Source organism: Schistocerca serialis, chromosome 1, assembly GCF_023864345.2.
Source record: "Schistocerca serialis cubense isolate TAMUIC-IGC-003099 chromosome 1, iqSchSeri2.2, whole genome shotgun sequence".
NCBI lineage: Eukaryota > Metazoa > Arthropoda > Insecta > Orthoptera > Acrididae > Schistocerca > Schistocerca serialis.
In genome coordinates, this window is record NC_064638.1 from 289516643 (window position 1) to 289531280 (window position 14638).

The 14638-nt window shown below is 35.8% G+C and overlaps 2 protein-coding genes across 3 annotated transcripts in view; one reads left to right on the plus strand and one right to left on the minus strand.

Moving 5' to 3' along the window:
* Positions 1-14638, plus strand: part of LOC126468584 (transcription factor IIIB 90 kDa subunit) — a 371910-nt gene that overhangs the window by 82530 nt on the left and 274742 nt on the right. The gene's annotated exons all lie outside the window — the stretch shown is intronic.
* On the minus strand, positions 7511-13401 carry LOC126468600 (BTB/POZ domain-containing protein 6-B). Of its 2 annotated transcripts, none has more exons than XM_050096563.1 (6): positions 13220-13401; positions 12384-12653; positions 11992-12139; positions 11696-11912; positions 8473-8838; positions 7511-8361 (listed from the first exon to the last, which is right to left on the minus strand). In XM_050096563.1, the coding sequence occupies exons 1-6, from the start codon at positions 13308-13310 to the stop codon at positions 7891-7893; spliced, it is 1563 nt and encodes a 520-aa protein (XP_049952520.1). In that variant the 5' UTR covers positions 13311-13401; the 3' UTR covers positions 7511-7890. The 2 variants fall into 2 exon arrangements, with proteins under 2 accessions (XP_049952520.1, XP_049952519.1); XM_050096562.1 differs by having other exon boundaries at positions 12384-12656.

Genomic DNA, 14638 nt, shown 5'->3' on the forward strand with positions numbered 1-14638 from the left:
ACCTGATTAGAAGTATTGTTCCTCCTGTCTCCGAACTTCAGTAGTTACCACTGTATCTAACTTTAACCTATCCATTTCTCTTTTTAAATTTTCTAACCTACTGACATTAAAGGATCTGACATTCCATGCTTCGATCCGTAAAACACCAGTTTTTTTTTCTCCTGAGTAGTCTCCACCCGGAGATCCAAATGGTGGACTATTTTACCTCCAGAATATTTTACCAAGAGGATGTCATCATCTTTTAACCATACAGTAAAGCTGCATGTCCTCGGGAAAAATTACGGCTGTAGTTTCCCCTTGCTTTCAGCCATTTGCAGTACCAGCACAGCCAGGCCGTTTTGGTTAACATTACAAGGCCAGATCAATCAATCATCCAGACTGTTGCCCCTGCAACTATTGAAAAGTCTGCTTCCCCTTTTCAGGAACCACACGCTTGTCTGGCCTCTCAACAGAGACCCTTCCTTTGTGGTTGCACCTACTGTAAGGCTATCTGTATCACTGAGGTACGCAAGCCTCCCCACCAATGGCAAGATCCATGGTTCATGGGAGGGGGGGTGGGGGTGTTTTTCTTGTCATAGACATGTTAATTCTAGAGGTATCAATATCAGCTTTGTTTATCCAAATGAGAGGACAGTGTTACATTAGCATTGTCCATCTGAAACATATGAATCAAATACTTGTTCACACTCATAAATCTGATAATCAATTTCAGATACATTTTATTACATACAATTTAGGATTTTCCTGTTTCAGATTTGTTACTATTCGATAAAAGAAAATGAAATTGTTTGTAATAAGGAAGTATTCTATATCACATCAAGGCCACTGAATTATTGGCAAAAAAAGGACCCTTAGATAAAAGCAGCTTTGTATTGTATTTGTGTAGTCAATAGTGTGCTAAATGCTGTTTAGTACAAAGAATAAATCTTTTAGCATATCAGGTTACTTCTTTGTTGATAATGAAAAGGCATTTGAGGAGAACAATTGAATTATCTCCACAAAACTATCCTCAAAAATAGTGACAGTTATAGTTATGCAACAACGCAGATACTTGTTACTGGAAAGGTAATGAAATGCCATGCTGGGACTTGTGGCCAGCTCTGCAATGTGTAAGAAGTAGATGTTGTGACAGCCTTTGCTCCAAATCCACATACTTCTATAGGAGTTGAGTGCCCCAAGAATAAACTGTTTTGATTGTGGTCTTCAGTGTGAGGATTAGTTTGATGCAGCTCTCCATGCTAGTTTATTGAAGGCAAATCTATCCATCTCTACATATTTACTGCAACTTGTGTCCTTTTGAATCTGCTTATTGTATTCAAGACTTGGTTTCCCTCTAAAATTTTTACCCTTAAGATTTCCCTCCATTACCAAACTGATGATTCCTTTATTCCCCAGGATGTGTCCTGTTGTCCGATTCCTTTTTAGAGTCAGATTGTACCATAAATTTCTTCTTTCCAAAACTTGGTGCAGTACCTCCTCATTAGTTATTATATCTTCTCATCTTTAGCATTATTCTGTAGCACAACATTTTGAAAGCTTCTATTTTCTTCTTGTCTGAATTCTTTATGGCCTATGTTCACTTTCATATAAAGCCACGCTCCAAAACAAATACCTTCAGAAAAGACTTCAAAACACTGGAATTGATATTAGATCTTAACAAATTCCTGTTTTTCAGAAATGCTTTTTTTGCTATTGCCAGTCTGCATTTTATATCCATCTAGTTCTGCTGTCATCAGTTATTTTTTCAGCTGACATCAGTTGTTTTGCTTCACCTGATTTAATTTGGCTGCCCTTGTTTCACGTTTGTCAAGGTTCATCATATAACCTCTTTTTCAAGATACTATCTATTCTGTTCAACTTCTTTTCCATCTCCTTTGCTATCTCTTGAGAGAATTGTAATGTCATAGGGAAATGTCAAAGCTTTCACTTCTTCTCACTTTGCAAATTCTTCCTTGGTTTCCATTACTGATTGCTCAGTGCACAGGCTGAATACCACTGGGGACAGGGTACAGCACTCTGTGCTCAATTACTGCTTCCTATCTATGTCTTTCAACTACTATAACTGTGGTCCGGTTTCTGTACGAGTTGTAAATAACCTACTCTTCTCTGCATTTTATCCCTGGTATCTTCAGAATTCCAAAGAGTTATTCGAGTCATCGTTCTCAAAACCTACAAATTGGTATAAATATAGATTTTTGTTTCTTCAGTCTGTCTCTTTAGACAAACCATACGGTCAGTATTGCCTTGTGTATTACATTTCTCCAGAACTCTAACTGATCTTACCTGGGGTTGACATCTACCAGTCTTACATTCATCTGCAAATAATTTGTGTCATTGTTTTAATCCAGTATTATTAAAAGCTAAACCTTGATGATACTGACAATCAAACCCAAGCCCTTCACGTGACAGTTAACCACTTTGTATAGTGAATGTGATGTCATTCTATGCACAATCATTGCCTGCTTTTCACTGTTTACTCATATTTTAATTTCTTCAGTCATATGGACATTAATGTGTGGTTTCTAGCCAGTTCTTTGTCACTAAACTTATAAAAGACATTAATTCTTGTTCAGAACGTGTAAGAGGTTTACACATACCATATGTCTAAAATATGATGACAGCATATAGAAATGATTGTTCGTATTAAAACATGATAACAAATTCAGTAGAGAGTAGTATACCACAAAACTTCTTAAATACCAAAACAAATCATTATTTGTAGGGTGGATGCAATTAGACCAAGTGACATAAAAATAAAAAAGCTGGCATACTTTGTTTACTTTCATTCCATAATGTTGTACAGGATCATACGTATGGGTAACCCATCGAGCAAGGTTTAAGTTTTTCGGGCCCAAAAACCTGTAATACTGATCAGGAACACCCTGTAAAAGCCTGTTTAAAAAACTGGCAATATTGATTACTGCTTTTCAGTACACTTATCCTTTAATGGAATTTGTCATAAATAATATATCTCTTTTTCATACTAACAACTCAATTTGATCCACAAAGATGTTCATTATTCAGGAGTATATATTTTCAGTAGCTTGCCAGCAATCAGTAAAAATTAAGCTGCTAAGAACCCTGTAGAAATTATTAGTGGTTGATTCTTTCTATTCCAGTGATGTATTTTGTAGAAGGAAGAACCATTGATGTATTTATTGTTAATGATGCCAAATAATGCACTTGTTTTTTTTTTAAAAAAAAAAAAAAAAAAAAAAAAAAAAAAAGGACTGACTTTTTACACTCCTTCAGTGCAACACTGACTCTTACACACTTTATATGCAATAATGCAGTCTCTGTAAGTTAACTGTTGCAGAATGATCCTATGTACTTCAGTGTATATATATTACACATTTTTGCTAGGATCTGTGGAACAATCTTTAACCTATTTCATCTTTTGTAAATGTGTATACATATTACACATTTTTGCTAGGATCTGTGGAACAATCTTTAACCTATTTCATCTTTTGTAAATGTGTATACGTATTACACATTTTTGCTAGGATCTGTGGAAGGTTCTTTAACCTATTTCATCTTTTGTAAATGTGTATGGTTATTTTTTAAAAAAGTATTGTACATTCTTGAGGAACTCTTCGCAATATACATACGGATTGTAACATATGACTAGATATCAGTCTTCTTTTTGTAATTTATGAGAAATGGTGTACTCTGCAAGCTGTCCTCCTTACATCTGTTGTGAATTACATACCTGTTTACAATTTCTCCTTTATTCATTATGATACAGTGGATACAATGGGAGATTTCCTGACACAAACAAAATACAACCCAGTTGCATCCTCATTGACTTGTAAAAATTTCACATTTGCCTGTTTTGCATATTTCCACAGCCACTTCAGCCCCACGCAATAGCACATTTTAATGCGTGTCAACAAGCAATGTGACGCAGTGGTTGTGACACTGAGTCATGCCTAGAAGGAATAGGGTTTTCCTAAATTTAATGCCAAGGTAGTTCCTTTGCATCATTGACCAAACCAGGCTTATATGTTATCTCTAAGGATCTCTCTGACAGTACATTAAACTTGAATGTTCCGTACTTGTTTTTAATAAGTATACTCCCATTTTTCAATGTCTTGAATGTCATTAAAACACATACATACAACTTAAACAAACTATAATCAATATGTTGATAGGTAAAATGCATTATGAATGTTGATCACATGTTTTTTTTTTTTTTTTTTCATATGCTGTAATTCTGCTTTAAATTGGCTCATCAAGAAAAGGTGTAGTACTGAGCCTTTGCATTTTACTTGGAGAAAAGTTGTCTTTATCAAATGACTAACCCATATCATCACATTTATAGTCAGACAATAAATAATACATCTTTACTAATGTATTTAATCAGTTTCAGTCCTTGTGATCTCTCAGGTTTTCTTGGCACATCTGGTTTGTTGTTTCCATTGATCCACAATATTTTGATGACTGACGCAGCTGTCTTCTTCAGGTACTGCGTATTTGCTGCCTACGCTCCAACCAGACTGTTTACTGTTATTGGGCTCAACCTGCCAAACTGAATTCCCAATGCCCATTATACCCTTTGACACACTCTTTTTTACAGAGCTTGGACTGATATATTGCGAAATACAAATTCTCTCAGTATTTTCCAACTCTTGTGGATGTGATGGCTGACAAGATATTAATAATTGAGTGTCAGACCCCAACACTTGTTTAAATTGAATCTTCTATCCCTCAGTCTTTATTTGTATAAATTCTGTCAACTGATTGACATAATTTCAAAATTGTAGCACGTAATGGTGTATGTTGTGTAATACACTAGCTTCATTTCCAAGGCTTACCAAAGATAAATTATTTTATGACATTGATAGCTTCATCACAATTGTGTTTATCTGTCAGGGATTATAGTCAGATAATGAAACAGTAGTGTTGAGAAATACAAAGAAAATGATTCCTAAGAAAACCACACACATTAGATGTCTTCATGGATTAATTTGTGACATAGAGATTATTCTCAATAGCTGGGCACAAGGAGGAGGAAAAGAAATCATGAATGTAGTTTCTGCAGTAACAAACAAGATATTTTTCACAAACTTTGAGGACCGTTACTGAGCCAAATATGGACTAAATCAAATCTTTAATTTATACATGAATGTTGTGACACGCTTTCTTTTCTCAGCACACATGACTGTGAGTGAGTTTAGTGCCTTGCTGAATTGTTATAGGTGAAAGTTACATTAAAGGGAGAAAGAAGATAAGTTGCCAGTCAGTTCATAACCTATACACTAGACAGCAGCAAAGGGGCCACTAAGCCTACTGGTTGCGCAGTTTTAATTGGTCCCTCTGTGATCACTGAAAGTACGCTAACTTTGTGCCACTCGGGAATATTTAAGCTCATTGCCAATCTTAGTAGCTAAGTAACAGTGGTGTGCACCTTAACGAAGTAGTTTTGTCAATATAGTGTTGATCCCTGTACTTATTGGTAATATAATTTACAAAAATGATTGAAGAGGCTGTACCTGGTCCTTCTAGCAACTTACCATAAACTTTCATGTCACTCCTGCACCTCATTATTCCATTATGTGTTCATTTGTTTTATATGGTATAAGCTGGCTGCTCTGGACAAGGAGGTGGGGGTGTATCAGTAACTATTGCACAGTGAGCCAGGTGCAAGCTTCCCCTCCCAGCAACCTCCGATCAAGGGCTAAGTAAAAGTGTGTGATCAGTAATGTCCCCATTCAATAGATGAATCACATCAACAATACCACAAGTGCTCCACCCCTCTCTCCTTTTTATGAGACATTGTGGAAAGGTTCAAAATTTAGTCAGACTTGATGGGACTTCATATAAAAGACATTCGTGCTCGGAATATAAAGAGCTGGGATTTGTCTAAACAAGAGATGCCTACCATGAGTCCTTCTTCTCATGTTCTGCCACTGTTCTTAATCTAACGCGTATTAGTACGTCGCTAGAAGATGATATGTCGTGCTGGCTTCGGCTGTAGACATCCTTAAAATCCATCCTATATCATTCCAAGCAGTACACATCAATTTTCTCTATTTGATTACCATTCTGAACAGATCATATCCTTCTGGGCATAAGCTACACTGCTCTTCGATAATCATTCAAAATGTTTGGAAGTATTGTGAGGAACTTTCTTTTCAGGACTTTGTAGAAGTGGCTTCCCTTTCATTCACTTCAACTGTTAGAATGGGTTGTTTCTGTACTGACTGTAAATACTTATAAGACTTCCAATCTGTCCAAGCTAGTAGTAGCAACAGGATAATCACTTTCTTGTGTACCACCTGCATCATGAGGCTTTCTGTGAATTTTCCAATAAGTGGTTAACTTTGAGTTCTCTAGTAAGCTGTGACTCTATAGATTTCTGAGATGCACCTGTTCAGTAGGGTTATTGCTGAAGCTCTTCAGCACCTTTCATACTATGGCAGATGAGTTCCCCTTTCTGGACTCTGAGGCTTCAATAGAACATAAAATTCTTTAGTGCTCTGTGTTATGAGGCAAATTTTCTTGGCTGTGTTACCTTAAGTGCATCCTCCCTACAAGAGACAGGTAATAGGTCAATGTTGGCTCTCTGAAAAATGTTGTCATTAGTGTACAGAATATACACACCTGAAGCTATATGTTTTCATATAGTGTACAGAATATACACACCTCAAGTTATATCTGCAACACTATCTACTACTGCTGAAAGGTGGAGGTATCTTTGAACCATGGAGATTTCAACCATTCTATTCACCTTATTCTTCAGTATCTACACTTTTTTCATCTGATGTGTGTGCACATCCCAAGATGCACACACACATCGGAAGCCCCAAGACCAGTTTGTTGGATTGGGATTATTGTTGCTTGAGACTGAATTCAGTGTTGAAGTTCTACATTGCTTTTACTATATATAATGAGATGTCAACACTGAAAAATATGTTGCTTTGAACATCAAACCAGTGGCTATGTTATGATAAAGCTCATGTGAGCTGCCAGGAACCACATTTGTGCCATTTCTATTTAATCTTCTGGGGCACTGTACATTTTTTAGATGCCAAATACCTAATTTTCTCCTCAGTTGATATCCAGTCAATAGTAATTGATGCTGTTATGAGAGCTGGCTTTGAAAATAGACAATACAATAAAAGTAATATAATATTAATTGTGTGGAATGATCAGCATTATAACGGAAGGATGTTTCTTCACAGTTGTTCCTAATGATGTCCATGGTTCACTCAACTGCTATAGGTATGATGCGACATTATTTGAGGATACTCTTACAGTTGGCAGCCTGAGCTATATGATACTAATGAGATAATAAGGAAGGTTTTATATTAGGGATGCTGTGAGGCATGAAATTGTTAAATACCTTGAAGTGTGTATTATAGAGATTCGGTAGTTATTCTCAGGAATTCAGGTTGAACTTAGTTATAATAGCATGAATGGTTTGCCATGGATCATTTTCTTTTCATAATTTCATTCTGTTCTTTAACAAAAGGAGGCAGAGAAATACATTCATCCAAATATTTTTTTTTATTCCAACAATAGGTACAGTGTCATAATACTGAACTATTCAGTAACATTATTACGCATTTTTGCACTCATGCCTTGCTACCTTCCTTTATAAAGACTTAGAATAAATACAAAGAAAAACTCCAAAAACAAATAAATTATTTTACTTATTCACTTATGGTCACAACAGTGAAATAAATGAGACAGTATATTTTATATGTATTTACAAAGGAAGAATATTGACTTGTGTGTATGCATGTGCCAAAAATTCTTCTCCTACATTCCAAGTATGTATATTGCCGGAATGTGGGGAAAAAAAATTGGGATTTTCATGCTACACCTCATTAAAAAGTAACCTCATACAGAGCTGTACAAAGTCAGAGAAGCAATAAATGTTACATACTAATGTTCATCAGCTGATGAAGGCCCATAAAATATAAGTTCTGGTATCTGTCCTCCCTGCACTCCTGTTCCATTAGTACTTTCAGAGGAACACTGAAACTGAAATGTCACACAGCCTACTGTCACTTCACTCATTCCTTCTTGGCCAAAATAGCTTAATTCGCCTCCATCTAAAATTGCAGAAGCTGTGTAGTACGATTCTGGTTCAATCTGTATAGGGTGTTCAAAATATACGTGAAACGTATTGCTTGAACCATCAGAAAAGAATTTTGTGTTATTTTCAGCCATAACACGACCTAACCGTTTTAGCTCAATCTTCACATTATAGTCCGAAGCACCTCCAGATGAGCCATAAAGTCCAAAACCAACAACAAATATCCTCTTATCCACACTGAATTGAATGCTGTCACAGCGTCCCCTATATCTCCACTGGTTACTGCGATAAGCACAAGACTGGAAGCGATGACATACCTGTACAGATGGGAATGAGAAATAATTTCAAACGTTAAGCAATTTCTACAGAAATTAAAGTGTAGAAACTTAGTGATACTTCGTCTGTTAATTTAAACCTTAATTGCATACCTGTGGCTTAAGTCCTGCTCTTGGTTTTGTTGGATAACTAAGTTGCGGTTTTTTATGAGCAGTAAAGTGTAAAAATATATCAATTGTCTCCTGTAATGTGAGTATTCCCAACTGTGCTGCACCATTAGCAAACTCTTCAAGACTCATTGTGGGTATACGAACTAAATACAATGCATTGCCCAACACTGTTCTTTTATTTTGTGGAGTTGGTTCCAAATCTAGTCGAGTACATTCTGCTGTAGCCCAGTTAAGAGCTGCTTCAAAGAGATGCATCTCCTTGCAATTAAGTGTTTCTCTTGCTAATACAGACTCCAGTGTATGAATGTCTATATCCACAAAGCCTTCAGATCGGAGAGCCATTTCAGCCTTCAAAAAGAAAACATAACTGTATTAAAACGTATTCCATTTTGTTGCCGAATGAATGAGAAAATAATCATTACAAGAAGTCACATATTCACTGTTTTTGCTACTTCTTCTACGTGTGTTCTTTTCTAGCAAGAAATAAAAATCCATACTAAAAAACAAAAAGGGTTACTACAGTTGTAAAGTTCTGCTATATCAATTGTGATAGGAGATAATGATGCACTTTCCAATGAGACAACTATTCTTTGCAAAAAATTCTCTGTTTCGTATTATGTGTATGATGCAGATGTGCTTTTAAGAGTTACACTGTAATGCGATTCTGAGCAAAGCAACAGACTATATATTAAAAATATTTCATATATTTTTTTCATGTGTGGAAAGCATGCGTGCACAGAAATTACAATGGGTTCTTTTACAATATTAAATTTTGTCTGGTCATCAAATTTCAGTGTTGACACTATGCTCTATAGGCTAAGTGCCTTTAGTAGTTGGTTATTCAATTGCTGTTATATGGTAAAGTCAGCAGCACATGAGAAACCATTAACATTCATCATATTTCCATGTGTTTGTCAAATGATGTCCCCAAATACTGTTACATGATGATTATGTTTTACATCACAATTAAACATTCTGGCCATCTTACAAAATGCGCACTGCTGTAATTTTCTCTCAATTGGCATTTAATGATCTCATACAACAGCAGCTTTAAAGGAAAACATAGGCACTATAATACATGCCCTACTCTTAAAGAGTGAGAACAATCTTCACTGAGTGCAGAAATTCTAGTGCGTAGTAAAATCAGTCCAATAACAAATAATTACATCATACATGACAGAGCCAGTCAGTTAACATTGAAGTCTCCTCCATTTTCAGAATTCTGTTGCACTCCTAAATTGTCACTAATTGTAATACTTTTGTTACATATCATTCATACTGAAGTCAGCTACTTTGACTTACAATGTGATATCTTCAATGTTTTAAGATCTTGAAATTCAGATATAATGGCTTCATTAATCATGATTGTTCCTTTGGTTTAGTGAGACAGTACTTCTGATATGTCTTTGCCACAGGCTCCACATGAAAGATTACTTATTTGCAATACTTGTGAACTTCAGGACAATGTATACCAGATAAACATTTCTGAAATGACAGCAACATGAGCATCCAGGTCAATTCCATTTCATTTCTTTCATCTGTAACATTTTCCATCTATTTTCAGTTTTTCACATTAAATGATCCATACAGTGAAATTTATAAACTTACTTCACCAATTGATTTATTCTTTAACTTTGTGATTGAATTAAATACTGTAATCACATATCTGAACAATATAAACACATTAAATTAACCAAAATATTAAAAAGTAAACCATTTGATTCACAGAAAATATTAAGTAAAGGATGGCGGCAGTTGCAGAGAATAATTTTTGTAAGGCTGATGTAACCACATTTTCCATTTCAGGTAGCCTTCACTGTCATTATTACCTGTTTTCATATAACTCAGATCATTAAAGCTTCAAATAAGAGTAAATGACAGATTGAAAAGGCTGTGCTCACCTTTGATGAAAACTACAGTTCATTAAATACCAACATAGCTAATATTTTATCCAGTCACACTCTCTTTGTCCATTCTCTTTGCCAAGCATTCTGAAAAAGTTGTTCTTTGCCTTTATTTCAAATTAAGTACCTAAACCTGCAATTTAATTACAGTACATACATTGTATGTTGTTACAATCAGTGCTTCTCGTGTGTACAGCCTTTGTCATCTGCTTTCATCCTCTGATATTTACAGGAGTACCATTTTTATTACAAAGAACATAAAAGTTTTCACTGTATTTAAAATGATATTGCCATTTTTGATTGACATTTTGAGGTGCTGTTTGAAGTTGGCAATTAACAATAAATAAACTGCTTGTTATACTGTAACAGAGTTATAAGGACTGTTTTGGGGGACAAACTGAAGCAAGTGTGATCAGAGTTGCATGCAGCTTCAGCAAAGGATACTAAGATATATTCTCAAACACAAAGTAGCCCCTCCCTTTCTGTTTTTCATCTTATGGGAAAGGAGAGATATTTCATAAAAGCTGCACCGCCAGTAATGTAGTGATGTATGTATCAGTGTTGCAATGACAAGCAAACCATATAGATTGATCTTTGTCTTATTGTTTTTGCATGACATCATGAAATTTATTAACTCATTAAACTATGGTCAATTGACACCTAATAAGAATGAAAACTCATTAATTGCACAAGAAATGAATTGTACATCATCAGTTTTTCATAACATCCATTTAGGTTTCTTTTCATTCCTCATCTCATAATGGGATATAGTAAATTTGTGTGACAGATTGTTGCTTGGTTTACAAAAAAATATTTGTATATTTATTACACAAAAAATGTATCTACAAGTAACACAGATATCTATTATATATAGATGTAGGAGAGAACTCTGGAGGATTATGAGCCACGTGAGCAATTTTATTTATTTCTGTCATTTTTCCCTCTCCACATTATGAAGGTGCAATTATTTTCTTCAACCCATGATCCCCATATACAAGTCTATATTATACTTACTAAACTGATCAAGTTAGTTATGGATTTTTTTTATAAATGAAACTTTACAATCACTTGCCCACCTCACACATCACTTTGTTCATTTGCATACTGCCTCAGTGGCTCAATCACTAATTGCACATTTCTGATCAGTCTTTATAGTATAAATGACTCTGTCATTGCATAAGATGTTGGATGGAATGAGTCGTAGAGATGGATTTGTCTTCACGGCACTGCATATGAGCTGTATTATAAGTGTCAGGATTGTCATCTAGTCGCAGTGTATTGAGCGACTGTGAAAGACGTACCTGAGCATCAATAACTTCCCAGCATCTCTGCATCAGCTCTGGTTCCTCAAAAAGCCGTGATTGACTGAGTAATAGACATGCGTTTTTTGCAGTGAGGCTTGTTTCCAAATAATTTACACATGCCCGTGCCAAATGAGGAACTATATATTTTTTTGCTACATATAATGTAGCTAACACAGTGTCAGCTTCTAACTGAATTTCATCACAGTAGAGATACCTGTGCAAAACAAAGAGGTAATTTAAAGAAGAATATAAACAAGTATATCAAATTTGTCTTCCATAATATTGGTACTTACTTTAAAAGTGTAAGAAATGCTGATGGTTCCACATCAGGAACTTCAATTTCATCCTTATTTTCTGCCAAACCACCATAGAACATGGCATAAAATACAGAACTTCCTGTGGCCAGTACATATTTGTGTGCTGGTATAGACTGTGTGTGTCCTGGAATAGGAGAATATCACATTTTAGCATGGACTATTATACAGTCACATTATTATAGCATTTATTTTAAGTTTTCTTATTCCACTCAATACAAAAGTATCAGAAATTATACAATACATAGGAAATACATAATACATGAACAAAGTACAATAGGATTAAGGGAGGAAGTCAGACATGGTATCAATGGAAGCATCCCACCAACATTCACCTTAACAACTCACTTATAACAATTATTTGTAATCACCTGGACTTCCAACGATGAAACGTATATCAGCCATGAGTTCATTATTGAACATAGCTGCATTTCGTTCACGAACAGTTGATTTTGATGCTTGCCAGTTAGGATCTACAGTTGTCTGGCTGGGGCATGAAAGTGTGAAAGTTGTGTTGATCAGGTTTGGAGAAGCAAGAGGTGATGTTGGAGCACTAGCTGGCTGAGTAATCTGCATTGTTTCCCGTTGTGATACACTGTGGGGTGGTGACAGAGACAAACCGCCACCATTGTTGATTGCTTCTGCTGAAACAGTGATTAAGAACTGAATTACATATCTTGTTTATGGAGGGAAAAGTCAAAAGATGTACGCTACGTAATGTAATGCATTAAAGTACATAGCACAATCGCCCCATACACTCACTGAAATACTAAATGTTAGCACGCAATGCGAAAGGTAGTCTAATTTGGTTACGTTGTTTAATAATATGATAGTTACGAAAACAGTAAGCAGAACCACTATTTTTCATGATAAATGAAAAGTTAACATCTTCGTTCCATTAAGAAACTAGTGCAGAAACAGTTTATCTTCGCTCGGCGGTAAATTTCTGAGTTTTGTTTACCTGCAATTTGTTGACATTTCATTTACGTCTGTACATTACATTTTCGAACGATACCGATATTAATAATTAGGTACATCCTTGGATTGAGCACAAAGTATTGCAATGAAAAACATATAAAAATAGAGTGAATTATAGCTTTTCAATCAGTAAAGCGAATTTATATTCAGATTCAACGTTTGTGTCTGCTTATTTACTTCCGTCACTTAATGGATGTCAAATGTCATCCAGCTGTATTTTCGTACGTACCGTTAACCCATGCATTTGTTTGAGATATATTCTCTTGGAATCTTTTTATAGGCTTCGTTGATATTTTTGAATAAAGATTTGACATGGCCATTTTCGGAAATACGATATCGACGCAAATCTTTGAAACACTCCCGCAAGCCCCTCTTACGCGGCAGCCATGTTGAACAGTTACTTCGCTTGGCAGCGGTCGATACGAAACAAAGAAACAAGAAAGAAGTGGGAGTGAGGCAGGAGCGCTTGTTCTGCATATTACACGCAGGAAACGGCATTAGTTTTTGTGGAACCAGTGATGAATGAATTTGGCGTTAAACTATCTACCAACATCAATCTGGCAGAAATGATTTTAAGAATAGATTACCACAAACTTCGTTCTATTACAAAAAAGTTGCAATGTATGGCAAATGAAACGGTCCAAACCTAATTAATTAGTCATATAAGTTGCACCTTGGCAGTAGTATTTTTGGTTACTAATTGACCCAGCGCTGCTTATATCCTTTAACGATATTAAATAGACTTGTCTGTTATCTTAGAGAGCATTAAAATGACAGGAAGAAATATAAGATTCCTGCTGCCCACGAATGAATATTACAGGTAGAGAAGCCGTACTGCCGGTGGCTACTAAAAACACAAGCTTTTATCCGGAATTATACCGAAATTCCTGTGTTATCTACCATCAAGTCTTTATATTTTGAAGTACTTTGTTGCCCGCTGATTTTGTTCTCGAATTCTGTTCAGTCACACTTGTCTTTTTTCTCACGGGTTCGTTGTTTTGAGCTGACAGGATGGTTCCTGTGCTCATAAGCAAAAGGTGCATGATACATGGTTGAAAGAGACAATTCCCAGCTTACAGTCGAATATGTAGTAGGATGAAAAATTAGTGTATTCAGCGAAGAGAATAGTCCTTTCCATTGCAGTGAAAATGAAAAGATAATAAATTACCGAAACCGCCCATCAGAGCAGCAAGGAAACTACGAAGAAAATAAAAACGCATCGTCAAAATGGGTTGTGCATATTATTCCTGATACATGGTCTCAGTATCTTCCTGCCGCTTGGTTTCCGTACTTGGAGTGCTAGAACCGAAAGACTGGTTTTTATTGTGGACGCGAGAACGAGCGTTTTCGAAGAGCGGAATATTTTGAATGCAAAATTTGCATATTTAGATCTCTGAAAACTTGATACGATAATCGATTTTTGAACAATTTTGATATTGTTGAACTTGAGAAATATGGAAATACATTATGTGATCAAAAGTATCCGGACACCCCCCCCCCCCAAAAAAAAAAACATACGTTTTTCATATTAGGTGCATTGTGCTGCCAGGTACTCCATACCAGCAACCTCAATAGTCATTAGACACTGTGAGAGAACAGAAAGGGGTGCTCCACGGAACTCATGGACTCAGAACGTGGTCAGGTGATT

Coding starts and splice junctions, on each gene's coding strand:
- LOC126468600 (XM_050096562.1), bottom strand. CDS start 13,310: ATGGCCATGTCAAATCTTTATTCAAAAATATCAACGAAGCCTATAAAA. Junction 12,657..13,219: donor AACAAATGCATGGGTTAACG/GTACGTACGAAA, acceptor TCACTGTTTCAG/CAGAAGCAATCAACAATGGT. Junction 8,362..8,472: donor GAGCAGGACTTAAGCCACAG/GTATGCAATTAA, acceptor CCATCTGTACAG/GTATGTCATCGCTTCCAGTC.